Source organism: Paracoccidioides brasiliensis, assembly GCF_000150735.1.
Source record: "Paracoccidioides brasiliensis Pb18 unplaced genomic scaffold supercont2.7, whole genome shotgun sequence".
NCBI lineage: Eukaryota > Fungi > Ascomycota > Eurotiomycetes > Onygenales > Ajellomycetaceae > Paracoccidioides > Paracoccidioides brasiliensis.
Window position 1 is genome coordinate 551,926 of NW_011371364.1, and position 26,470 is coordinate 578,395.

General features: G+C 46.6%; 11 protein-coding genes across 11 annotated transcripts; 5 read left to right on the plus strand and 6 right to left on the minus strand.

Moving 5' to 3' along the window:
- Positions 1-1,358: 1,358 nt before the first annotated feature.
- PADG_05867 (uncharacterized protein) lies at positions 1,359-1,947 on the plus strand (the record flags this gene model as incomplete). The annotated part of the gene is made up of 3 exons (XM_010763144.1): positions 1,359-1,406; positions 1,623-1,682; positions 1,750-1,947. The coding sequence occupies 3 exons, from the start codon at positions 1,359-1,361 to the stop codon at positions 1,945-1,947; spliced, it is 306 nt and encodes a 101-aa protein (XP_010761446.1).
- Positions 1,948-2,524: 577 nt separating this feature from the next.
- On the minus strand, positions 2,525-3,117 carry PADG_05868 (E3 ubiquitin-protein ligase RBX1; the record flags this gene model as incomplete). Its single annotated transcript, XM_010762942.1, has 4 exons — positions 2,525-2,587; positions 2,671-2,741; positions 2,832-2,910; positions 2,992-3,117. 4 exons carry the CDS (start codon positions 3,115-3,117, stop codon positions 2,525-2,527), a joined length of 339 nt encoding a protein of 112 aa, XP_010761244.1.
- Positions 3,118-4,186: 1,069 nt separating this feature from the next.
- On the plus strand, positions 4,187-5,599 carry PADG_05869 (uncharacterized protein; the record flags this gene model as incomplete). Its single annotated transcript, XM_010763145.1, has 1 exon — positions 4,187-5,599. One exon carries the CDS (start codon positions 4,187-4,189, stop codon positions 5,597-5,599), a length of 1,413 nt encoding a protein of 470 aa, XP_010761447.1.
- Positions 5,600-7,889: 2,290 nt separating this feature from the next.
- On the plus strand, positions 7,890-10,377 carry PADG_05870 (uncharacterized protein; the record flags this gene model as incomplete). The annotated part of the gene is made up of 4 exons (XM_010762943.1): positions 7,890-7,995; positions 8,181-8,359; positions 8,537-8,589; positions 8,715-10,377. 4 exons carry the CDS (start codon positions 7,890-7,892, stop codon positions 10,375-10,377), a joined length of 2,001 nt encoding a protein of 666 aa, XP_010761245.1.
- A 1,704-nt stretch (positions 10,378-12,081) lies between these two features.
- Positions 12,082-12,822, minus strand: PADG_05871 (uncharacterized protein; the record flags this gene model as incomplete). The annotated part of the gene is made up of 1 exon (XM_010763146.1): positions 12,082-12,822. The coding sequence occupies one exon, from the start codon at positions 12,820-12,822 to the stop codon at positions 12,082-12,084; it is 741 nt and encodes a 246-aa protein (XP_010761448.1).
- A 901-nt stretch (positions 12,823-13,723) lies between these two features.
- PADG_05872 (GDP-mannose transporter) lies at positions 13,724-15,091 on the plus strand (the record flags this gene model as incomplete). The annotated part of the gene is made up of 3 exons (XM_010763147.1): positions 13,724-13,984; positions 14,086-14,173; positions 14,271-15,091. The coding sequence occupies 3 exons, from the start codon at positions 13,724-13,726 to the stop codon at positions 15,089-15,091; spliced, it is 1,170 nt and encodes a 389-aa protein (XP_010761449.1).
- A 1,298-nt stretch (positions 15,092-16,389) lies between these two features.
- Positions 16,390-18,357, plus strand: PADG_05873 (25S rRNA (uracil2634-N3)-methyltransferase; the record flags this gene model as incomplete). Its single annotated transcript, XM_010762944.1, has 2 exons — positions 16,390-16,660; positions 17,231-18,357. The coding sequence occupies 2 exons, from the start codon at positions 16,390-16,392 to the stop codon at positions 18,355-18,357; spliced, it is 1,398 nt and encodes a 465-aa protein (XP_010761246.1).
- Positions 18,358-18,612: 255 nt separating this feature from the next.
- PADG_05874 (protein fyv10) lies at positions 18,613-20,100 on the minus strand (the record flags this gene model as incomplete). Its single annotated transcript, XM_010763148.1, has 4 exons — positions 18,613-19,044; positions 19,150-19,335; positions 19,415-19,954; positions 20,047-20,100. The coding sequence occupies 4 exons, from the start codon at positions 20,098-20,100 to the stop codon at positions 18,613-18,615; spliced, it is 1,212 nt and encodes a 403-aa protein (XP_010761450.1).
- Positions 20,101-20,730: 630 nt separating this feature from the next.
- On the minus strand, positions 20,731-22,626 carry PADG_05875 (centromere/microtubule-binding protein cbf5; the record flags this gene model as incomplete). The annotated part of the gene is made up of 5 exons (XM_010763149.1): positions 20,731-21,078; positions 21,157-21,383; positions 21,461-22,092; positions 22,232-22,388; positions 22,515-22,626. 5 exons carry the CDS (start codon positions 22,624-22,626, stop codon positions 20,731-20,733), a joined length of 1,476 nt encoding a protein of 491 aa, XP_010761451.1.
- A 486-nt stretch (positions 22,627-23,112) lies between these two features.
- PADG_05876 (uncharacterized protein) lies at positions 23,113-24,640 on the minus strand (the record flags this gene model as incomplete). The annotated part of the gene is made up of 5 exons (XM_010763150.1): positions 23,113-23,537; positions 23,639-23,681; positions 24,128-24,225; positions 24,342-24,520; positions 24,606-24,640. The coding sequence occupies 5 exons, from the start codon at positions 24,638-24,640 to the stop codon at positions 23,113-23,115; spliced, it is 780 nt and encodes a 259-aa protein (XP_010761452.1).
- A 442-nt stretch (positions 24,641-25,082) lies between these two features.
- Positions 25,083-26,342, minus strand: PADG_05877 (uncharacterized protein; the record flags this gene model as incomplete). The annotated part of the gene is made up of 2 exons (XM_010763151.1): positions 25,083-25,510; positions 25,652-26,342. The coding sequence occupies 2 exons, from the start codon at positions 26,340-26,342 to the stop codon at positions 25,083-25,085; spliced, it is 1,119 nt and encodes a 372-aa protein (XP_010761453.1).
- Between the last annotated feature and the right edge of the window lie 128 nt (positions 26,343-26,470).

Here is a 26,470-nt window from a genome sequence, read left to right on the forward strand (position 1 = left end):
CCCCCCCCCCCCCCCCCCCCGCCTCGAAATCTGCTCGGGGAATCAAAGGCTGTTAGGAATCTCAGCAGTCCCCCTCCTCCCAAATAATCCTTCTACTTCTCCGTAATTTCGGATATCCTCCTGGGCTTGGAAATTGGTCTTCAAGTTTGCTGGGATGTATCTGAGTGCCTTTTCCCTAATAGAGAGTGCAAGCTCTCACTCTCTCTCCAACGTGGGTATCCATGCCTTTCATGAATAAAAGATATGACGCCGGCGTCCCAAATGTTTTGCTGGAATTGGATAGACAGAATCAAGCACAGATATATTCCTTCGACGAGATTTAAAAGATCTGAATTCATTCCTGCTGAAAGGCGAAAGGATATGAATGAATTACATATAAAAATGCATGTATAATTGAAGTAGTCAAAAACTTCTAAGAATAGATCACCATTCCTGAGTAAGGACAAGGGAAAAAGTTCCACCACGTCGGGAGGGTTCGTAGGTCATCATCTTTTTTCAACAGCAAGACTCGAAGCCGAAAGAGTCTTAAATATGACGTAGAAAAAGAAAGAAAGAGAGATGGGATACGATGAAGCATGGCGTTGCCCTGTTAGATAAAGGACGGGCGGTTTGAACAATGGTACAAGAGGTTCCCATGTATTCAAAGGTATTGTACCGATTTCGTTCTGTCAAAATCAAATCAGCCTCCACAAAGTCACAGCATTTTGTTGGGAGCCATCGTGAAATAGCGGCCGGTATGGGCAAAAATGCATCTCTGCCTTCAAACACCGTGTGGGCAACGTTGCTTTCCAAATATCTGAGGAGGGCTCCCGAGTCAAGACGGCTCTGATTCCCTCGTTCAGGGATTTGGTCGCGTCTCCTCAATCAGAGAGATAGAACATCATCTCAGGAGAAGCTTTTTTATTCCCTGTTGCATTTATCCCCCTCCCTCCATTTGGCAATGACGAGTGTAGGGTTTGATTTCAACATCAAACTCCATAGTATAGTTATCATTTATTCTCTTTCACTGTTTCTTCTTTCCTCCTCTTCGAGCTTGTTAATTCATCAGTGCTGAAACCAGTTGCTGGTAAGATAAGAAGATTGCGAATTCAGAGAAATGTTGAGCGTCAGAACAATATTCGGCAATCAAATTGAACGAGCGATTAGAGAATTAAAAAATTAAAGAAATAAAATACACAGCTGAAGTAATTTTAGATCTTGGTTCCCCATTCGTCAATCAAAGAGTTTAAAGTACAAGGTTTTCGGCTAGTACAATTCGGGTTAGACTACTAATTTCGAGGCCTCCCTTTAACCAAGCCCAATGACAGAAGGTAAAACTTCATACAATGCAAATCACTGATGCAACAGAGCAACTCAATATGGATGACCTCCTCGCCCCACTCCAAGATATCTTCGAAGCCCAAATAGTATGTATATACAATCAATGCGCCAAGTATTCCCCCCTTAACCCGTTTTCAATGTCATACCTAAAAGAAGGACACGTTTGCGCAAAGAAGCCAACGGCGACAAGCAATGCGCATTCCGACAATAAGTCGGAATTGCAAACACGATATCCGCGGAGTAGATAACTGTCTCGATGATACTCAGCTGGGAAATGATGCTAATGCCTATATCTATTATAGGACTTTCACGGCCAGCGCATTGCCGAACAGCTCTGCACAGGACTAATCATCAACTTCGCCGTGAGTACTCTTCTGTAGACAGCCAAATGAAGAACCAAACCACCTAACCCTTCGCGCAAAAACACAGGCAATCTCATTTATCGTCGGCTATGTGGCCCAAGATGTACACCTGACCCTCTGGATTGGGTTGGCGGGAACCCTCATAACGACATTGGTGGTTGTGCCGCCGTGGCCCATGTATAACAAGCATCCGGAGCCGTGGTTGATTGTCGGGTCTGGGGGTGTAGGGAGGGAAGGAATTGTGGTGGATGGGGGCAAGCGGTGATGGGTGATGGGGTTTGCAGGGGTGGGGCGCGGAGGAAGGAATGTGAACAGAGGAATGCATGTGTCTCCCTCTCTGTCTTTTGATTTATATTACATGACAAATGGAAGACGTTCCTTTGGTCAGCATATTTATATTCTACATATCCTTGGTTGGTCTTTTTGGTTCATCTACACCGCGGAATGTCGGCAGGAAGCAAGGAGACAGAAAGAGAGAGAGAACCAAAGAACTCAGCAGTAAATGGAATAGGGGTGTTCCCTCTCTGCTGCCATTTATTTACGCATGGAAAACTCTATAAAAATCGTGCTTCATAATGTATATTTCGTTAACCCCATAGCCGCCATTCCAATCTCCTTCGCTAACTGTTAACCGGGTCTAGGGAGCTCGTTCGTACGTTTGCTCTGCCAGACACCATCCCGAGGCACGTTCGTATTTTAGGCGTCGATCTTAGGGCGCTTGCGAGATTCCCGTCATCTAACATGCACATCGGTCCATCGATTGTATATATTTAGGATAGTCTATCGTCCATATTTCTGGAACTCCCAATCCCTGTTATCCAGTGGGCACACTTGTCTGGTTCTCAGCCATCTCGAAATGCAGTGGAAATGGAATGCGTGCTATACATAGATGATCGTGTTCCACTCTGGTCAGCCCTGTAACGAGCATATCTTAAAGTATAATCTGAATATATATACATATGATTACAAACAAACAAAATGGACTCACATTGCAAATTCCCCAAGCAGCAGTGCATTCCTCTGTTGTGGATGACCCTTGGTTTGCCTGGCATTCGATGCCTTAGGTTGTTGCATAAGGAAGTAAAAGTAAGCGACCATTCCATTCAAGGAAGATGAATTTCACAAGACTTTTGACTGAAAACTACTCACAAAGGTCCATGATATGGTTTCTGCAAATGGCACAGTTATCTACGACGATATCCCATGCCCACAGAGCGACGGCGTTCCACTATAAAGAGGTAACAGCAACTGTCAGTGTATGAAGCAGGTAGTATACCGGGGAAGAATGTAGAGCAGTCCGTCGACAGACTTTCTTCACTTCGAACCGCTTTTTCGAATCTCCCTTGCCTTCGCCAATGGCGGATTTCCCCTTTGTAACCGCCTTTGATTTCCCTGAGGCACCGGGAGCGGCATCTTTCATTTCGACATCAGCCATGATCTGGGGGACTCGATGGACGGTATTATGCGTTTACTAAATGATGGGTGGCGGCTGAAGCAGACGATATTTCCAAAAAACAGGGCACAGCTGAAAAGTGAAATAGAATAGAGAGCAGGGTATCGTAATAGAGTGGGGCTGTCAAGGGGATATGTAGTGAAGGTAAATATGGAGAGCTCTTCAGCGGCTGGTGCCTTCACTAAGATATACCTCCAAATCACAGGGTATTTTCATCAGCATTGACAGAATAAAACGTGTTCTGGAAGTGTAAAGGTCCGCGGATCTAACCCTCGAGGACCCTACGCAGTCCAGCCTCAGGGGAGTTTGATACATTAAAGAAACAGCCGTTCATGTTATCGACCAAAGTCCCCGTTTCCAAAGCACCGAGATGGGTTATATAACATAAGCAAGAAGTTGACCGGAACATCCTATCTCCGTAGTGTCCTCGTTTGGCAACAAACTCCGAACCCGAGGAATAACTGCGCCACCCAAACTGAAACCAACCTTTTTTGGTTAAACGGTTGGTTTAACTGTGGCTTGTTGCCCCTTCCGCCTCTTCTCTTCGTAGCAGCCACAAACATCCTCTGACACCCGACATCCGAACTTACAACATCCAACATCCAACATCCCCATATCTTCTCTTCCACCATCTTCCGCGCTTCCTCAGCTTCTGCGCTTCCTAAGCTCTAGCTACTACTTTATTCTCTTCCAGCTCCACCACTTATGTGTGTTCTTCTCAAATTATGAATATGCTTCGGGCATCTGTTTCCTTCTCCACCCAGTCATTCCCTCCAACTATCCAACCACGAAGATCCACAACCCCATCACCCCCCCCAAGGAAACGTCCTCGAGAAGCCAGCTTTGGTCCTTCACATTTGTGACTCCCTTGCTACTCTTGTGCGACCGTTTTATGCTCCCTGAATAGAACTGCTTTCTCCTACTCTCAGTCTTGGTGTTCCATTGATCCTGCGCATTTAGCTTTTTAGCTTGTTTATTTATTTCCTTCTATTATTTCTATTACCAGGCTGCCTATTTATTAAGCCTCTTTTTTTTTTATTCCGAAGTCTCAATGTCGACTCCAATTCCTACCACTCCGAAGGGGCCTCGCAATCCTCGCCGTAACCGTAAACCTTCCAAGATTACACCTCTCGCCAACAATACACACCGTAGCGACTCTCCGAACGGTTTCATCCCCCCCAAACCTCGTTCAAGCCCCCCAAGCCCCAGTACCGAGGAAGCTTTCAGTAATACTCTCTCTGAAGGTGCATCGCAGAAGAGGAAGAGCCGGTTTGGGAAAAAGAATAGCCAAAATAACCAAAATAGCCAAAATTCGAAACCATCCCCGGCAGTCAATGGGACTGGCCACAGCCACCGCCATTCAGCATCGCAACCGAACATATTATCTTCTCTCCCCGATGGCTCTCATTACGCTGGACCGACTTTCCATGCGTCTCCCGCCCCCTCAGCTCTGCCAATACCCACTTTTTTCTCCAAATCCGTTCCAGATACGGAAAGCCCTGATTCACTCGACGATGATTCGGAGGATACAAGCCCCCAAGAAGCCACGCCAGCAAAATCAAAAGCAGTCGTACCTACTCCAGAAAATGCAGTAGAGAACCCCTCACCGCTGGAATTCCTCTTTAAATCCGCAAAAGGTGCGAAAGTGACGAATAGATTCGGCAGCGGAGAGCCCACGCCTGGGAGACCGTCGCAAGCGCAGCCAAACGTTACAGCGCGGGCAACCCTCCATCGATCAGAAAGGAGTCCCGGGGGAATCTTTCCTATTGAGCTGGAATCTCCCGATAGTCGCAGAATAGTAATCGGGCCGTCTTTCGCCACTCCCTACAAGGATCGAATCAATGCTCTTCGATCAGCCAGCTCCCCTTCAAGGTCGAATGAAAGTTTGCCACTCGACGAGGACCAGAGAAAGGCCAAAACTGAAGCGCTAAAGAATTTGCTATTGAATCCTCAACCACAACGTCCATCCTCTGCATCGCCTAAGGTGTACAAAGACTCAAACATCTTCAGTTCCAAAGGTTGGGTTCCTGGTAACGCCACGCCTCTTTCTCGACATGCATCTGGTCCGTCAACTCCAATTCCGTTTGGTGGTCATAATGGCTCTCCTAAAGGTTCCAGTCTGGGAAGCGGCAGCATTGCACACCAGTACTTGTCGTCCGTCTACAACGGTTCTCAAGCAACTCGAACTCCATCTTCCAACCTTCGTCGAGAACTTTCTTCTACTAGCCCTATCAACAGCACCCCATTTTCAACGGAACGCAGCCCTTCATCTTCTCAAAACAATCTGAAGCGCTCTCAGACCGTCGTAAATCTTGCATCTCCTTCTCCAAACAGAACCCTCTCATGCTTTAATTCCGACGTGTCTTCTTTACGTCTAAATTCTCCTAGAACCAACCCTGTCGACCCCAGGCAGATGGAAGCTGATTTACGCCGCATTTTGAAGCTCGATTCTAATCATAGTTGAGGATAGCGGGGTTTTACTGTATCTCTAGTCGACCATATCCATGGATCATTTCTTTTTCCGATGATTTCCCGGACGAGGTTTTTTTGCACATATTGCATATTCAGCGCTCCGATATTTTACTTTTCTTACACGCTATTAATGGTCTCGAATAACGTGAAACCAAGGTCTTCTTAAGGAATGATGGCTTTTTTTTCCATTATTCTTTTCAGCACGATTTATTCTCTGTGTTAACCGATCCCGGTTCTGACTCGCATGGTTTTCTTACTCTTGTGATCCGCAAGGCTCGGATTTATGTGGCTGTAGGCTTTTCTTTTTCCCTTTTCCTTTTTTTTTTATTTATTTATTATTTTTTGCACCATCTCATGACCGATTTTTCGGGTTTCCTTTTGGGTTCAGTTATCCCTTTCGAGGTGTATCGATATGATTATATGACCGGTTGGCTTGGTGCAATATTTTTCAAGGTCTCCCGCTTGTCATCGTCGTGCAATCTTCTTTTCTTTCCGATTTCTATTAACACGGCGTCTAGGGAGATACGGGGGGATTTGCAGAGGGATTTCACGGAGGGGTGGATTTGGTGAGGAACATCGGATGTTGGGATAGGATTACTCAGAGGGTGTGACTTTTTCTTTCTCTTTTCCATTGGCCTTTTTCCTTCAGCCAAGCTCAACAGGAGGGCTCCTTGCATGCCTATACCCCTGTTTTCTTTGCTGCAAGCAGACACTCATTTGTCTTGATTCATTTCAGATTTTTTCTATGTTTGGTTTGTTTAGTTTGTCGCTTATTTACTCACATCTTCCCTCACTCACTCTCGCTTCGTTTTCTTTTCTTTTTGGGCCATCCTCGCTGTTCTCAGATTTTGTTTTCTTAATATTGATTGATTTCTCTTACACTCTCTTACTTGATTATTATGCTGTCATTCTTCTTCTCTCTTGATGAGATTGACATTATCAAGCATGATATGTTATGAGCTTTTTCTTTTGTTTTCGACGGCAATCACTGTAGCTAGAAGCTAATTTACATTCTTTTCTTACATCTTGTTTCCTCAGCCGCATTTGTTTCTGTGGATTATGTTATGACTATTTCAGCTCTGAAGATCAGAGCCTGGCAAGTAATTTAATTTCTAATGCTGAACTTTCAAAGATACTTGTACTAGAAATTTTGAAACAACTAACCTGTGGAGTGAATACCAGAAGCAGAGAATGAGAAATGATGGGTAGAGAACGACATTTTGGCTCCAGACCTTTATTTATTTATTTCACTCGGAGCTCTTTCACATGCCAAAATTTAAAGCCCCATTTCCTCATGTTTTGCAGAGTAATTTTCAAACTTCTTCAGTGTTCGGGTGTTCATCACCATGTAATAAAAGTAGCAACAACAATAAATAATAACAGCAGTTAATAGTAATAATAACGACATCAGCATAAGCATCCTGCTGGTCAGTGTAACCTTGTTTGGTTGGATAATTTCCCTCGGTTTTTCGGCTTTAAAGACTCGTCCAACTGACATCAGCCTTGCCCGCAAATCCAGACAGCGTTGAATATGCACCTCAGCGCGTCCAATTCCAGGGGTGTAGATTATGCTTAATAGCGCCCAGCGGGTGAGGGACAGAAGAAAGAAAAAGAAAAAGTAATACATCGTTACATATCAAAAACCCAATAAAAATATAACTAAAGTTATCTGAACACCGTTCAAAATACTTTGGGTCAACGACGAACTTCAGCAGAGTGGGGGAAAGGCGGCGGATGTCATGTTTACTTTCAATCTGAGAAAAGAGTGAAGGATGTGTATTTTTCCATTTTCAAGATCAGGGAAAGAATTTTGGATTAACCCTTGGGGCCAGGATGAGAACCCGACCGGGAGAGGCTCGAGGAGAATGTTTGGAAGAGGATCCGATTTCAAATTCTGTGGATGGGAGATCGAAGGTTTTCTATGGTTCATGTTGAAGGTTAAAATTTTTTGGTTTCAGGGACAGAACGTAACCTTGCGTCATTTCATGGTTGCAACACAGAGATTCGTTTTATTCTTGTTTGTTGGGAGAGGAATGGAATAGAGAGAGCAGAGTGGAATTAAGACCAGGAGGGGGATGGATTTTGAATGATGTCGATATAGGGGTATAGCAGCCTATTTATAGGTGAGAAAAGTCCACTCTAAGAGCAGGGCTATCTCACACACACACACACACACACACACACACACACACACACACACAAAGAAAAAGAAAAAGAAAAAGGAAAAAATAAAAAATCACACCCAGCTCACAAAATCCCTTTTCGCACAAGTCAATACCGCTATGACCGTCTCTGAGCGTGGTATAGATTTTAGATATTTCCTCGGTCCTTTTGCCGCAAACAAACCCCCGGTCCAACGGGTTCGAGGGGCTCTCGAGCAAGTGCCAGGTACCTAACCGCCACATTTCAGCAAGCGTGTTTCACGGTACCCAATACTGCCGCCCCCCTGCTCATTGGCTGTGCTGCCGTTTGTCGTTCACTTTTCCCTTCCGTCGTCAGCTTTAACACCCACCCACGCAACCAACCAACCAACCAACCAACCAACGAACCCCCATCCACTGCCTAACCACCAGGATATCCTCTCCTCTCCTCTCCTCTCCTCTCCTCTCCTCTCCTCTCCTCTTCGTCCCTCGCTGCCTCGCATCTCTCATTGTCTCTCCTCGACCCTTTCATTTCCTCCGCCTCCCCAGACGGTGTGGATAGGGAGTTCAATCTCTATGTTACCGAGTCTGCTCGCTCCCCGGATACTCCTGTGTGTGTTGTTTGCCGCTGCCTCTTCACGGTTGTCTACTACTACTTCGGATAACATTACACTGTGGTTATTTTCATCTACCCCGTGGGATTGTCGATACCCAAACGACTTCTATAACACTTTGGTATCTATCTCCTTGAGTCGAGTCTCGAAGATATATATATATACCACACGCAGCCAATCAGCTCCACCACAACCACAACGACTTTCCCGCCTGCCATGCCATCCACGTAAGTATCACTTATCGACTAGCTCCTACCCTTACCCTCTGAGAATAATAATAATAATAATAAGGAGGAGGAGGAGGAGGAGAGGGAGGGGGAGGAGGAAGTTGGCCGCTGCTAATCCGCTCCAGATTTGTTTCGGCATTTCGCTCCTTCTGGCATACCATGACTTCAAATGACAGACACGCCTCCCACGATTCTCCCTACCGAAGCGGTCAACATGTTCCCCTCAGCCAAAACCGCAATGCTCCTCTCACTTCCGTGGTCACAAGCGCAGTCGAATCTCGGCCAGATTTGACATCTCTCGAAGACAATCCTGCCCAACGATCGTCCAGCCCGGGCTGGACGGGCTCGCAGAGGGGAGTCACGCCTCCTGTTCGACCCTACTCACCAGGAATAAGGTCGCTATCATCCCAGCAAAGAAAATCAGCCGAACACATTGGCGCCGGTAGCGTCCCTCCCACAGAGATACAAATGCAAAGTTTCCATGACGGCGCCCCGCTGCCTCCTCCAGTTTCGCATTCTTGGAAAAAGATTGATCTATGGGCGGAAAAGAACTACGAGGAGCTTTACGACCAGTTGTGTGAAGGATGCTCGCAGAATGATGTCAATGAGCTCGAACACGAATTGGACTGCAGTCTTCCACTCGAGGTTCGGGAATCCTTACAGATTCATGACGGACAAGAACGCGGTGGAACGCCAACTGGCATCATATTCGGCTGCATGCTACTCGACTGCGAGGAAATTGTCCAGGAATGGAAAAATTGGAGAACCGTAAACGAGGAATTTCTCAGTACTTCGTCATTCTCCCCTCCTCAGCCACCCTCGAAAGTTTTTGGCGGCAGCTCACCTGCTTCTTCCTCATCTGGGCCTCCGCCAACCCAAACAGCCTCGAACACATTGTGGAGACAGGAATTGTTGGACAAACAGGACTCACAACCACCAAAGGCCATCCAGAAGGCATATGCTCACCCAAGCTGGATTCCTCTTGCTCGCGACTGGGGTGGAAACAACATCGCCATCGATCTAGCGCCAGGTCCCTCGGGAAAATGGGGTCAGGTGATCCTATTTGGTCGTGACTACGACTGTAAATACGTTGTTGCGCGTTCATGGGCTGCGTTTCTAGCCATTGTTGCGGAGGATCTATGTTCCCCAAAATCCTTTGTGGACGAAGACTCGGGTGAACTTAAACTAAAGCAATTCAAACAACCAGGTGTGGAGCCACCTTATCTTGAAATCCTTCGCTGGCGTACAGATCAAAAGTATGGCCGGAAGCCACCAAGGAGAAAGCCAACGAACGGCCTTGGTGTGAATACTAGTGTGAATGGAAACCGAGATTCTCCATATGGAACCCCAACCGTCAACGGTGACGAACGCGGACGTTCCCCCCACCGATTTCCCTCTCGCGGCCCAAATGCAAGCCCAAAGACGACATTTGGCGTCTCAAGCCCTCTCGCACGAGTCGCGGAGGAGACAACGTCACCGGATGTTTCAGATCCTAGTAACGACAAGGTAGATGGCCCTTCATCGTTAAATTCTGATACTTCCAAGAAGCTGGATGAGCCGACGGAACTTGCCTCCCCTTCCACTACAACAAACACAGTGAGCACAACCAATACCGCCAACACATCGAATGGTGAAGTCACCACCAAAGAATCCGCTGAGCAAGGGTCAAATTCTGGCAAATCGAAAGAAGAGGAAAAGGAAAACCGCAAAAGCAACGTAACGACACCACGCTCTCCGACATTCCTGGAGGCTGAGGCTTTGGAGGGGATGAAAAACGTCGCCATATAAAATAAATTCGCTAGCGAGCGTGACGATCTTGGGTCCCTTTCTTCTTTTCCCCCTTTGCTTAATTTGCCAAGGTATAACATAATCGAAATAATACGGAACCGTTACGGCGCGTGGGAGGTTGGGAAGTGAATCGGGAGTTATCGTTTCTCTTGTTGTTGCACTTTATTATCATGCATCCCTTACAGCTTTAGTCTGCTGGTTTTTCACGCACTTTTTTCCACCCTTCAATCACCCTACCCATTCCGTCCCTTTCCCTTTCCCCTTCTTAATACCACCGCATAGTCGATTGATGGTCTTCGTGCTCACTGTATAGACTTTTTCTTTTTTCTTCTTGTTTCTACTCAGTTCTGGTGGGGGATGTTCATATTTCCTTTCCTTTCCTTTTTTTTCTTTTTTTTTCTTTTTTTCTTCTCTCCAAACACATTTTTACGAGCTTCTTGTTCGGCATTACAGTTTCACTCAAACCCCCTATTAATTAATGTCTTTTTTTCTTTCCTTCTCGTTTTTATTCCTCTTAGCTCTCTGTTCCTCTAGGTAAAATTAATCGTTACGCTTCGCTTTTTTTCTTTCTCTCTTCTCTTTTCAATTTGTTTTCTGCTGCTCTTCTTGTTTCCGTGTCTATTTCGCTATACAAATTCCAAGTTCCCTTTTTCTTCTTCCCCTTTCCTCTGGTGTCAAGCCCCTTTGCTATCTCCTTTTGAGATACATTTCCTCTGCTGCTCCGTCTTGTTCCTCAGAGCCTGTCATTTTTTCTATTTCTTTAATCTGGTTTTTCCTAATCTTTCTTTTCTTAATTCTCCTCATTTTACGTGTATAACAGTACAACTAGCATATTTCCTGCCTCTCTCTGTTCCCACACCCCTTTTCCTTTTCACTGCTTTATTACTTTCACTGCCTTCTATCGATTCAATGACTGTGTGGTTCTCTTCCCCCATTGTTCATTTAATACCAGATTAGCTGCATGATACCTAATTATTCCGTTCAGAATTTTTTTGACAAATACAAAAATAAATGAATAAATAAAAAAATAAGTAAAATTGTGGCAGGATCTTGAGGGCACAACAGGAAGAGAGGGGCCCCAGGTGAAGGATATGGGTTGTGGTGAGATAAATTGAGATAATGTTTCCTCGGGCGTTTCCCCCATTCTTTTACCAATTCCATATATCTGCTATGATGAGAACATGTGTAGATGGAAGTGCTTCTTTTTACTATTGAACAGTGATTCTGGTGTATATACAAGTGGGCTTAATCTATTCAATGAGTGGTCTGGAGTCTATATCCCTATCTATCTAGGTTGGCATATAAAACCATCCCCATTCCAGCTCATTTAGATTTCATGTAGGATCCTTATAGATGCAGCATAGCTTTTCCGTGCCACGGAATGAATTTCCTTTCATTTCCTTTTTCCAACATTTCTTTCCCCGAAAGCGGTTTCGGATCACATTCCCCCAGCCCTCACCCAAATACTTGGATATCGCGGGCGAATAGACGGAGAGACGGTGGTGTAGGAGCATTTCATCCTTGATCGTTCATGAACAAATGGGATCTCACACACCGTCGAGGAATACCAAATGTGCAAGAAGCCGCATACCACCAGAAAGGAAAAGAAAAACCATCACCTATTTAATTGTCCTTATCTTTTCTGCTCATCCATATATATATATATATATATACCCCAATCCAAGAACGGTGAGAAATGCATCCTCAATCCCACTCATCATCATCATCATCATCATCATCATCATCCCCCCCCTTGTCCACAGACCCCCTAATCACCCCAGCCCTTTTCTTCCTCCTCACCTCCTGTTCCCTCTCCCCTTCAACATCGCTGCCAAGCTCGTCCCCCGTCCTGATCCTCCGTTTAACCAAACAGCCCTTCCCCAGCAACCTCCTCTCCAGCTCCCCAGTGCGAAACTCCTCATCAGCGTCCTGCTGCCCGCCATCCCCAAGCCCTTCAAACCCGACAATCCTCTCCACGCCAACCCCATCCACGAATCCAATGACACACGGCAGCACTTTCACTTGCAGCTTCGCTACGACGAAAGGCACGTTGCGCACGTCCACCGTTGCAAAGCGGGTCTCGTGATGCAGCACTGCGAGGGCGTGGATGTGTCTGTCCATTACGGCACAGCGGGTGAAGTCTGAATGTGAGAAGTGGATGACGCAGCGGGGATGGAGGGTTGTGAAATCGAGGAGGGATTGGTCGGTTGGTAGGGAGGGGACGAGGGTGTTTTGGAGGGTTGTGGTGTTGGAGATGGGATTGGAAGGGTCTTGATCCTGTTGCCGCGGTTGTTGCCGGACGGGGGAGACTAGTTCTGCTTGTAGTTGTTCGACCCGCTGAGCCGTATAGGATGGGTTGATTTCTTCTCTTTCGAGGGCGGCAAAGAGGGCATCGTCGTCGTCGTCGTCGTCATCGGAGGCGAGGTCGGGATCGCGGGGTGCCATTGGGCAGAGAGTACGGTTGTTGTTGTTGTTGTTGTTGTTGTTGTTGTTGTTGTTGTTGTTGTTGTCTGAGAAGAAAGGGGCGGTCAGGGAGATTAGGAGATTTTGTGTATAATGTAGGGTGTTAATTCCCTACGTTCTACTACTCTGCATATTAGCCTAGGATGAAGGTAGTTTATGTAGAGCTGATTATATGAAAATACGTTTGTTTGGATGAAATTTACATCCAGTTTCAATTGGTTTGCAGCATGATCCCTTTTTTTCATGATCTAAATATTAAACTCGTGCTACAATCCATGAATGAAACAGAATTATAGGTAAATAAATGACTCAAATCTGGAACTCATTTAACAACTTCTTCACGGAATTCACTTCACACTTCCTCAATTTATTTAACCTTCTCCGGATGTTAATAAAAAAAAAAAAAAAAAAGCTTCGGATCAACCATCTCGCTGACTCAGCTAACTCAATAGTAAGTTACTTACGTTACTCGTCGTTGATATAGACTGGAATAGCCCCCAGAAGCGTAATATTACGGGCCCCATACCCTCTCTGACCCACCCCTCAAAACCGTCTCTCGCTCAACTTCTTCGAACTTGGACTCGCCGACTCAACCTCTCTGCATTCATTGTCAGTCGTCTATCCTGTCGTCTGTTCTTCGTCTGCCTTCTCTTCAAGGTTTCTCGCCTTTCTTCCTTTCTTTGAGTCTGCATATTATTATATATTTGACGACCCTTTTTTTTTTTTCTCTTTCTTGCGCGGTAACTACCTCGGATATCTTCTTTTACCCAGTGGATCGGGCCCCCCTTTTCTACCCCGTCCAAGATCGTTGAACCAAAGCCAAAACTCGCATCTCATCGTAACTCATCCACTCCTCCCCATTACTCGATACAATTCATTCAACATGGCGGACGATAAGAAGAGCGATATCTATACCATCGATATGGATAAATTGGATCCGAACAGCAGACGATTCGATGCCGCTCCGCCGCCGCCGCCGCCGCCACCACAACCTCGACTCTTACCGTCACGATCCTCCCTCGCACACAGCTCCACGCTCCCCATTCTCTGCTACTGCTTGTCTTCAATTCTAATGACGGTCACAAATAAATATGTTCTGTCGGGCATATCTTTCAACTTGAACTTTTTTCTTCTCTGTGTCCAGGTATGTCAAACATCCCCCTTGCCGGCTTCTTGTTTTTGGTCTCTTTCCATTGCGGTATTTATCCCGACTGACACTCCGCGCCCCGTTGTTATATCATCCAGTCTATAGTATGCGTTGCTGCAATCCAAACGTGCAAATCCTTGAAGATTATCACCTATCGAGATTTCAATGCAGATGAGGCCAAAAAATGTGAGTTTTGCATTTCTCATTCTAATTTTTTATTTTATCTTTTTATCCTTTTTTTTTTTTGTAGGAACCATCACGAACCACCTCTGATGTCGTATAGGGTTCCCCATTTCTTTTCTCCTCATTGGTATGATATATACTGGTACCAAGGCTCTCCAATATCTCTCCATCCCTGTTTACACTATCTTCAAGAACTTGACGATCATCCTCATTGCGTACGGCGAGGTTCTGTGGTTCGGAGGCTCAGTTACCGGCATGGTGCTCTTCTCCTTCGGCCTGATGGTTCTCAGCTCCATCATTGCGGCGTGGGCGGATATCAGCCATGCGCTCTCAACCGTGTCGGGCGTCGATGCAACAGCCAAGATCTCTACCCTCAATGCCGGATATATCTGGATGCTGATCAACTGCCTCTGCACCGCCAGCTACGTCCTAGGCATGCGAAAGAGAATTAAGTTGACCAACTTCAAGGACTTTGACACTATGTTCTACAACAACCTTCTCTCCATCCCCATTATTCTGATCGCCTCCCTCTTGTTGGAAGACTGGTCCTCTGCAAACGTCCACCTGAACTTCCCCCCCGCAACCCGCAACTCCGTCATCTTGGCTATGATTTTTTCCGGCTTGTCCACTGTCTTCATCTCGTATACCTCCGCGTGGTGTGTACGAGTGACTTCTTCTACCACTTATTCCATGGTCGGGGCTCTGAATAAACTCCCCATTGCCCTGTCCGGTCTCGTCTTCTTCGACGCCCCTGTCACATTCCCCAGCGTCTCCGCTATCATTGTTGGCTTTGTCAGTGGTATCGTCTATGCCATGGCGAAGGTTAAACAGAACATGAATAACCGAACTGGTGTTCTCCCCTCCTCCAATCCTACGATAAGTGCAAGCAGCCAAAGCATGAGAGATGTGCTTAAGTCCTAGAGGCCGAATAGATGCTGGCTGAATCCTTTGATATCCCCCATACCGCCGCGGCGATCTCCTGTTACGAGCGTATTTACCAGCTAAGCGTTTCCTGGAAAAATGGCGGATATTCATGGGAAATTCCATCAATACTTAACATGTGCATATCCGTACGGTCTTCATTGCAGCGTTTTTTTTTATTATCTGTTCCTCTTTCCCAGGCAGGCACCGATTTTACACAATCAGAGGACAATACCGACGTGTTTCACCCTCCATTCTCTGGCGCACTCTGTTGCAGTCCGGTCAAATCTTTGTATTTCCGTCAAACCATCTGAAAACTTCTCTTTTGGATGTTTGTCCACTTTCGATTCTTTTCTCATTTTTTCGTGTCAAAGTTTGCAACATCGAGCTTCAATATCATATATATTCTTTGTCTGATTTTGCTTTCTTTTTGATTTTATAAGTTTTCATTTTTTGACCACAAAAACCTCTACATCACTTTTGTTATTTTGGGAATCCCACCTATACATTTTTAATGGAATAGCGTACCAGTGGACGTTTTCCCGTTGCCGTTCGAATTCTCCCACCTCTCTCCTCCCTCTTTCCCTGTCCGCTTTTATTTCTCATTGTTTCCCCTATTCTCCCCAAAAGCTCCCAAATCTTCCTTGTCCAAATCTATTCTTGTAAGGCGTGTGGGATGGGATTTCTGAAATGCTTGATTCTTGTGCCTTTCTTACCTTCTGGTTTGAGGTTCTCCGTCTTATTTTCTTGACGCATGTACTGCACATAAACCATCATTGAGGGCTGGATGTGATAGAGAGGTGCACGTCAATTTCTTTTCTTCTTTGATTTTGATGTCCGCAAATGGTATAACCCTTGTAGAATATTCTGTTGGGTCTGGTTTTCCATCTTATTTTGTTTCTTCTGTCAACCTGTCTGAGGCGCATGGAGATGGATGTTTCACTAGCTTCTATGCATAACTGAATGATATTATCAAATCCAATTTTCGATTTTGTATTGCATGAGTAAGATTAAATAGACAACGATCACTAGATAGATATTGGGGAATACTTAGGACTGAATAAAACTTTCTTGGTTTAGTTGATTTTCGTATAGCTGCCGTTGAAAACTGAGCCCAAACTCCCTCTCGGGCACGCCAGAGTTTTGGTGCAGTTGTTCAAGTCTCCCAAAATTCACACTCCGCACTCAAAAATTGCAACCCCCCTTATCAGCCATCTTTGTATGATATATACCTAGCCTTGCACATTCAGTTGTTCCATTTCTCCCCATTCATAATAATTCCAATAACAATAATAGCAATGGGCAAGTCTAAAAAAAAGGCGCGCATCGCCAACTATCTTCACCATGATAGGCCTAGAAGTAAAAGCTCACCAACCACCGCCACTGCAGGCCGTGGGCCTAGGAAAATGAAGAGTTTCTCGAGAGTTTCGACGTCTGCTACTATGTCTAGAGGAAAGGGGAAGAGTGGTGAGAATGGAAATGTGTCCGCCAAAGTGAAGCTTATAGCACAGAATCGGGATGCGATGATGCTGTTCCAGAAGGGGGATAGGATTTTGCTGGTTGGGGAAGGTTGGTTTATTTTTATTTATTTTTATTATTTTAATGTTTAATGGTTTTTTTTTTTTTTTTTTTTCGCATTCGTTGATATGCTGTGCTAGTTGGATTGTTTCATATAACTTTTTTGTGCCTCTTTCAATTGTTGAAATTTGGCTCGCTGATCGAGTTTCGAGTTTCGTTCTTTGCTTTGTTTGGGAAATGACAAAAAGAATGGAATCCTGGAGATCAACTTAGGGGTAGCAAACCAGAATATTTGCTTGCCTTTGTTAGGAGGAATGTATGCTTTGCTTTTGGTATCCCGATTGCCTGCAACCAGGTGGCCGATGAGCAGATTCTTAGAGAGGATATGGAATGAGGTTTATCAGGATGCATGCAGCTATCACCAGAGAGAGAGATCATGCATCTCTCACCTCCATTCGCAGACCCGAAGCAGACTCACTGGAAGAAGATGTGCCCTTTTTTTTTTTAATATCTCAACTACTCCCATCTAGAAATTAGATCTACACAGACCCATCCCTTCTTTTTCGCAGATATATTCCCTAAAACAATCATGAAAGAAAACATTATCTAACCACTCTGCAGGAGATTTCTCATTTGCCCTTTGCCTCGCTACACATCATGGCTGCAAAAACTTGCTAGCCACCAGTTACGACTCTGAACAGACGCTGTATGAGAAATACCCGCAAGCAAAACTGCACATCAAAAAGCTACGTGCGAGCGTTTCGGAGACACCGTCGTCTCCGCAGGGTTTGAAACGGAAGAGGGACGAGAATGAGAGCTTTGGGGTTGAAAGTGGAAATGACTACGAGCCAGAGGTGGGGGAGAAGGACGGGGATCAGGATCAGAAAGGCAGAAGAAACCTGCACAAAGATCATCCTCGACACGAAAATCAGGGGCCAAAAGTACTTTTCTCAATCGACGCCCGCAAGCTAGGCTCTGGTCTTGCTGGTGGTGGCAAAACGATTCGCAATGGATTCCCTCGCATTGCTGCTCCCCCCTCGTCCAGAAAAACTAAAGGAGATCATAAATCGAAAGATGCTGCTACTCACCACAGCCTCGCACATCAAAAGCAGAAAAAGCAGACCGGTAGCCACAGCAGCAGCGGTGGTCCTTGGGACATAATCTGCTTCAACTTCCCCCACGTCGGTGGCATAAGCACAGATGTAAATCGCCAGGTACGCGCGAACCAGGAACTACTTGTCTCTTTCTTCAAAGCATGCGTGCCACTTCTTTCTGAACCTGTTGTGCCAACCCCCTCACAGACGAACGCGGATGAAAATGAACATGAATACACGGACGAGGAGGACTGGCCTAACTCCGGCTCTAGCGATGACGATGGGGGCAGGGAAGAGAAACCCCTACCCCGTACAACCCCAGGCCGAATCCTCATCACCCTCTTCGAAGGCGAGCCCTATACCCTTTGGAACATCCGTGATCTCGCACGCCACGCGGGCTTGCGTGTTGTCACCAGTTTCCGGTTTCCATGGACCAGTTACCCGGGTTACTCACATGCGCGCACGGTAGGAGAAATTGAGAAGCGGAATGGGGGTGAAGGGAGAGGTGGGTGGAGGGGCGAGGATAGGGAAGCTAGGATGTTTGTCTTCGAGAAGAAGGGAGCTGAGCTGAAAGCTGCTGCTGCTGCTGCTGCTTCTGGGAAGAGAGTGGGGAAAGGGAGAGGAAGAGAAAGTAGTGACGATGATAGCGATTAAAAAGTTGTCTATTTACGGTACAATGTCATTATCATCACCGATAGGAGTAGGGATTTATGTTCAATATATGCGAGATGTATATATACAAAGAGAGAGAGGGCCTCTTAAAATATGCATCGGTACGGATAAAAATCATCCAGGAAAGCCCCGGAAAAAGTCCACCCTATCCATCCATCCCCAAACGCCGTAACATAAAAGGTAAATAAATACAAAATAGAAAGAACAGAATTAGCGAAAGGTACGAAAGAGGAAATGTTAAGAAATATAAACCTTCTTCATCTCACGCTCGTCAAACTCCTGCCCGGTCGTGGGATCTTTCACTTTACCAGGAGGTACAAAGCCCGATTTCTTACACATCTCCTGTAACCTTTGGCGTCCATATATGCGCCCATTGGGTAACACTATCGGATCATTTTCAACACAACTTTTAGTATGATGCGCATATGGCATGTGGCGTGCCAGCTCGTTGAGTTCCGTCGAGCATATAGGACACACGGAGGTGGTAATGGAGTTTGGATTGGAGCTGGAGGATGCGTAAGCGGAGTGGCAGGATGGCGTCTTTAGTGCGGACAGGCCAGCTGATAACGCTATCTGGAGGAGGGGACGGGAGGAGAGGGCGAGGAGGTCGTGGTGGGTTCGGATAAAAAGATTGGAAAGGTGTTTCCAGCGGGAAGAGGAATAGAGGTCCTGAAGCATGGGTTAGCCATTATCATATTTTTTTCTTCTTTAGAAACCCACCGGGGAACGTAATCGCAACTTAATCATATTGCAATGAAAGGAAATAAAACTAACCTTGTATGGTGCAGCCTCTGTATCAGGGGAGAAGACCAAGAGACCGGCTGCACGCCGAATCTCTGTCGCCTGGGTCTCACTATGAGGGGACAGGAACCTCCTAGCATGCTGTCTCGCTTCAATTTTATCGCCTGCCCTCACCATCTCAATGTACTGTTGTAATCGGAGCTCAAATTCAAGATTACTCTATCGCCACCAAAAGCCATCAGTTCCCAAGACATTACCAGCTCAGTCAGAGTGTGTATGTATGGGCAGAAGAACATACCTGAACCTTCTTCAAACCCACCTTGTTCTCCCCACACCACGTCAACGCCTCCTTCGGCTCCCCTCTCCCCAAACTCTCCGCAATCCGCTGACACTGCACAAACACCCCTAAATCCACCAGGTCCTCAATCCCCTTCTCCTCAGCCAGCTGTCTCGCGCTCTCCGCATATCCAGAGCGCAGCATATGATCCACCAGCAACCGATTCAACCTTATCATCGACCACTCCTCATACTTCACATCTGCCAGACTAGGGATCTTATACAGGTCCTCCAGATGCTGAATACGCTTGCGCGACTGAGTCAAGATCTTCTTTTCTTCGTCCTGCAGCGTTTCCATTTTGCGCTTTAACCCCTGCATACGACTTATCATGGTGTCGAGGGCAGCAAGGGTTTGGTTGGCATCTTGGGCTCCTGAGAGGGAGGCGTTGGCGGTCTCTTTAAGGTATGGAATGATGTGGTCTCGTTCCCGCTCGACGATGCGTTGTACGGATTTGAAGTTGCGGCGGGCGAGCTCGTGGGGAAGGCGGAGGAGAGATTGATCCTGGATGTCTTGCTGTTAGCTATATGAAATTATATGGGGTTATAGGGTCGTAGCCAGGCACTCGGCCCGCACATATATATATATCTACATACCAGGAGTAGATGGCTCTCCGGGTTGAGCTTGATGGATGTGAGCTCCGCAGCCATGAGGGGCAAATCAGTTCCCCAAATTGAGATAATTTATGAGGAAATTCAATAGAGAGTACCAGATGTATTTTCCACCAAATCCCTAAAGCCCTGGATAATTATCAGTAAATCGGCTATATTCTGTTCTTGTTCATTTTCTTGCGGTAGCGGAGAGTCGGGAGGTGGGTTGTCAAGGCCATGTGACCACCATATTAGGTCATCCAGGTTCGTCCAGTGGATGTATACCGAAGATTGACAGTAGTAGGTATGTATTTCTATATATTTTACTTTGTGGATCTTTCAAGTAGCTTTGGGATTAATAACATTGTTTCAGCGACCTATGTAAATTGGATTCAATCATTCTCTCATGACGCACTCCTTAACAGCATATTAATCCCGACACAATATAATCAGCCACAGTATAAATCAGGAGACTTTCAACAGACAAGACACATGCAAAGAGACAGGAGAAATCAATATTGCATTTAGCCCATTAAAAAAAGGAGAAGCAATAGAAACCCCCAATTTTGCCCAGAACTCCTGATGAAAAGTAACATCAAAAACCAAGGAAGATATCATACAAGAAAACGACAACAGCGCCCATAACCAATCACGTTGAACCCTAGCTTAGCTATTTGGTTTCACACCTCTTCACTCGCTATCGTCGTCACTCTTTTCCGCTTTCTTCGATCTCCTCCTCTCCTTCTTTTCTTTCTTCTCCTTCTTTCTGCGCTTTCGCTCCGCACGCTCTTCAGCGGTCTCTCCGTTGTGTCTCTTGCGTTTCTTCTCAGTATCGTCCTCTTCAGCAGCCGGGGTCGCGGAGGGGGGCGCTGCAGGTGAGCCTCCATTCACTTTGGCAGCGGGGGCTGATTCTTTGGAGGCAGAGGGGGTGGCTGGAGTAGCTCCAGTAGCTGCAGCATCACTATCTAGTGGTGCGTTGAAATCTTTGTATTCAGCGTTCCATTTCGCGGGCGTTTTCTCGTTTGGCCGGCCATATTTCTAGTTGTTAGGTTAGCATCGTTATCATCCTTGTCTTTTCATTTGTGTCCAAGGCGCGGTACACGAAGGGAAACGAACATCAAGTTTGCCATCGGATTTGAGCTTCTTCTTCTCCAAGGCGACGGGACCCAGACCCCATTTGCGCGGATAGAGATCGCGCTCCATGATACAACGCTTCACCTTGGCCACAACGCCATGGTCGCAGGTCGATAGCTCGACAGTTGACATTTGAGCGATCGCGATCGCGATCGCCTCACCCTTGGTAGTCATAAGGACAACTTCTTCGTGGATTTCGATTCCAGCCTCTGCAGGGTAAAAGAGGGGGAACGTTAACTCCAACTCGCAGCATGATCCCAATCACAGGAAATATATCATCACTCACCAAATCGCAACAACCCAGGGATCATAAGTTTAGCTCCATAGCAAACAGCATTAACAGCACTATCTTTCACAACAATCCTCTTATACGACGTAAGCAAGCTTTCAAGTGGCCGAATAACACGTCGCAGATACGACTCGTCACGGTTATTATCCATCATCCACTGTGCGTCAAGCACATCATGCAGCGTGACCATCCCATCCATCTCATCCATAGCCCCACTCCTCACCCGTCGCAACTCCTGCATGTGCGCACCAACACCCAGCAGCAGTCCCAGATGCACGCACAAGGTTCGAATATACGTCCCAGCCTCACAACTCACCCAGAACACACCTATGTGCCTATCATTGTCGAACTCGAACAGCTTGCTCTCGTGGATCGTGCGGATACGCAGCTGTCTCTTGACGGCGGAGATCAGGGGTGGACGTTGGAATAGGGCACCGGTCAGCGTTTCGAGGGCGCGGGCAAATTGCGCTTCGCCTCCGGGGAGCTTGTCGTGCAGTCGGATCACGCACACGTACTCCTTTCCGGCACCTTGTTGGGACTTGACGAGGCGCGTCGCACGGTCGATACAGACGATAAGACAACCGGTGACTTTTGGGTCGAGGGTACCGCTGTGGCCGGTTTTCTCCACTCTGAACAAATGGCGAAATGGATTGTTAACTTTCTGCTCTCACTCAATAGGGTTTGTGTAATCTTTTCCGTCCTTGTTTTTCGTCTGTTTTCCTCTTTCTCCTTAAAACGGTTTGGGGTAATTGGAATAATAATACCAACCTCAATATCCTCTTCATCCACGCTACAACCTCATGACTCGATGGATTCGCAGGCTTGTCCAAGTTAATAACTCCGGAGCTAATGTATGATTTTAGGTCGCGCTTCAGAGGCGTGCATCCCGCTGGGATGGGAGTGAAGTGGCCGGTTCTGACAAGCACTGGAAATTTGTTCCAGTTGGGTTAGTTTTTTTGTGTTGAATTTCATAATAGCAGAGCCACAACCAAAAGTCGTCGCATATATCCCCAGACTGATATATGGACATTAGATATGTACATGTACATACGTTTGTCATAATTCTTCAAGAGCAGCGGCCACTCAGATGTCGGGATGGCGGGCGTGACCGCCTGGGGCTTGATGGAGAAGTCGACATCCATCCTTCCAGTGTCTGCGGCCATTGTGGATGGAAGGATTCCAATGCGGGCGGGATTACCTGATGCTTACAAAATAACTCCTGCAGAACTACTCGGTTCGTTGCGGTTGGCGAAAGTGTTGTCCTGATCTGTTTCCCAACTGAGGCGGAGCTGGGCGAATATTTTGCAGTGCGTCAAAAGTCGCCGTTGGGTTTTTTTCGGGGAAGGGAAGCTCTAGCGATAAAAGGGCTTAGCGTGGAGTGTCATGTGACCTCACTGCGTTGCCGCCAGAGCAACACGAGATACGGGGGTAATAGAAACTTGGAAGGGGAAATATAAAAGAGGATATCCAGAAGAGTTTCATAGAGAATGCCAGTGAAAATCTGAAGTCATAGCGTAGAGATCTCAAATTCAATCATCTCATGTATGTGTCGCGCCAAATAAAACCAAAAATTTAAGAGTAACTACTGAACAAAAGGCATAATTTCATACTAAACGGCCATCTGGTTGGTATCTTTCAAATAATTGCAATCAGCCAAGCCTCCGCCCAACACCTCTCCCATTCCACGAATCGCCAGAAAACCACCCGCTCCCAGACGACGACGTCGATGCACCCCCCGCCTCCTGCACAGGTCTATCGCCATGGCGGTATGTCCCGTAGGCGCGATTCGTCTGGTTTGAGCGATGTGCGCCAAACCACCTCTTCACAAACACGGGGGTCCATATAAATGTCCTTCCGCGTCCGTATGTCGGATATATGCGGGTAAGGAACTCGTACAGGTGAGCAGCTACAACGCCGCATGCTGCCGACTGCGCCGCCCCCCACCCTTTCATCACCATGATGATGACCAGGTTGGCCCAGGGGAGAAACTCGACGGGGATCTGGATGACGAAGAAGTGTGCTTTTTTGCCAATGTTGACTTGGCCGTAGGTGTACATGAAGGCGATCAGTAGAGCTGGGAAGTGAGCAGTGATGGTATTAGTTATGGATTGTTTTACCCTGTTGTATGGAAGATCGATCCGGGTCAAACGGGATTTTTGTTATTTCGTTTCGTACCTGAAGTGAAGATGAAGGACTTTAGGAGGAGGCCTGCAGTAAGCTGTGGGCTGGTCAGCCTCGCCTCCATTTTGTAGAGATTGATTCTGAAAGTATCAATGTCACAGATATAGGGATATAAACTATTGCAGAGACATGGAGGATAGCACAAAAGAAGAATACACGAAGATGTGAAATACTTTATAGACGGATGCAACATCCAAAATGATAAGAGAATATAATTTTCTTTTAAGGAATGTAGGGATCCACAACCACCGAACGAGAAGTCGAGAAGAATTCAAATCGGTAACGTATCAGATAATCCCACCATGCCTACAGCGCCTGCTGTCCCATAAAAAGGATTGATTGCGAATGATTGGAGCAACAGGAGACGTAGGGGTAATCTTCCTCTCGACCAGGAACCGCTTCAGCTAGATTGGGCTGGGCGGGCAGATATGCGGAGGTGAACTGGAGCAAATAATAGAAAGAGACGTAGAAAACACCACATACCATAATCACGGTGCTTACAAAGACAACATATGTGAAGAAGTCACCAGGGAGAGAGAAGCGTGGCAAGTCTCTTTCCAAACCGCTGCCATATCTATACACTGTTGGCGCAGGGTTATTATCAAGTCAGCGAGTGGAAAGAAGCCACTTTTGTTTTTGCCAGAAGAGGGGCAGTGGCGGCGGAATTGGCAGCATTTCATAAAGCAAAGAAGCCTACAAAGGTAGAGGTCAAAGACAAATTCCAGCCCTGGGCCGGTCAGGAGGAAAGGCGTCACTAATCGCCAGACCTCTGGGAGGGTCTTGAAGATAAATGGGGTGTGGAAGACGATTGAAAATGGTGTGATAAACCCGCCATAGACCAGTAGAGACTCTATGAACGCAGCAGTTGTGATAGCCCTGTGTATCCATGACCATGTGAGCAAGTGATGGTTAGTTAGTATTCCGTTGATATTCCCCGGAATTTGCACAGCTGCGAGCCTACCTGGTCACAGGCGGTGCTGCCCAAAAAACATCCATTCTGAGAGAGCGCTAGACTGCTGTTAGAAGTACAGCGCAAAACAGAGAAAGCAAGCAGATACTTCTTCCATTCGCATTGTTGTGAGGAGGAAGTAAAGGGGAAAGGGGGAAAAGGGGAATGGAGCAAGTAGAAGAAGTCTGAGGTTGAGCCGGGTGGGAGTGAAGAGTGTCCCTTTTATTATAGAGAAATTATTAGTTACAGCGCAAAACGGAGCCGCGATGGTGATTAGTAAGGAAGGCCGGTTGCATCCGGCGAATTGCAGTTGCTTGTGTCCCGTGACTTCCAGAGCCCTATCTATGTAACTAGCCCTAAGCCGCCAGATAAGGAAATGGTGCTCTCCATGCTTTATATACATACATACATACAGTAATGTCTATGTCTATCCATAAAAACAGAGGAATGGAAAAATGTAATGTATCTACACGGTATATATAAATAACCTCAACTCCTCGTCGTCTGCACGTGTACAGTCACAGTCCCCTTGACGGCCAATCCCCCATCAAGGCCCTCCACCCATATATCCCATGCCCCAGCCGGAGCAGCTGCATGACCATCCCCGTTCCCGCTACCTTTACGCTTCGCACATATCCTCATCTCCTGCTCAACAAATAACGGCGACAGATTCCGATACTCAATACTCCCAATTACCACCTGTCCGCCGGATAGAGCAGAGATTTGATTCTGGAATATGGTAAGCATCAGGGTGAGGGTCAGCGGGCCGTGAACCAGCACGTCTTGATATCCCTCGATGTTCTGCGCATAGCCTCTGTCTAGGTGGATGGAGTGCGCGTTGAATGTCAGTGCTGAAAAGCGGAATAGCAGTGACCGCGATGGGATTAGAGCATGGCTGAAATCCGGGTTTAATGGGGCTGTTTTTGTGGTGAAAATGCTGTCAGTAAAAATCGCAACATCAGGAGACGTAAGTTCGCGGGGTAGTTAGTTATTACGTCCCAATCGCATATATATATATATATATAAATATGAAAGATACAACTTAGAATCACACATACCCTTAACAGCTCTCCTCTTAACCTTCTCAACCCCACCCTCCCTATCCCTCATAAACACCAGATTCCTCCTCTCAACCACCACTGCATCCCCCTTTTCCTCCTCACCAACCGTCCACACCCGCCCTCGAATCTCCTCTTCCTCTTCCCCTTCCCGCACAACCGCAACTCTTCTCTCAACCGCAACAAATACCTTCTCTTCCCCATCTTTGCCCTTCACAGACACGTCTCTGATCCCCTCTATGCACACTGCCCGCTGCCCGTTAAGGAGCAACGGCTCATCATTTCCGTCGTTATAAAATCTCACCCAGCCCCCAGCCCACATACGCCGGTTAAAGGGCGGGCCCGGGTAATGTAATGTGTCTGTCCCATCTGGCAGCAGTTGTGATGAAGGTACATGTGGCGGGAAGTAGACTAGATGGTGACCAGCGGGCAGAGGGCGGGGGTCAAGAACCGATGAAGGGAGGGCGGTGGCATTGCCGTTGTTGGCGGAGGTAGATCCTGAGGTAGGGATGAAATCGTCGAGGGAGAGGTTGAGGAGATGCGATTGTTGCGGGCTGAGATAGTCGTAGAACAGCGGGAGGCGGCGTTGGGTTAGTTCATTGCGCAGAACGGAGAAGGACGGGAGAGATGAGAGACTACGCTGTGATGTATACAGATGCTGGTGGGCATGTTTAAAAATGCTAACCGACATTGCGGGTGCTTTGTCAACGCAAATTGGTCATTCCAGCAAGACTAAATAGTTACTGCTTGCTGGTTATTGTTCTAGTCTTCGATCTTCTCAAATTTTTGATGATGATGATGATGATGTTGTTGTTGTTG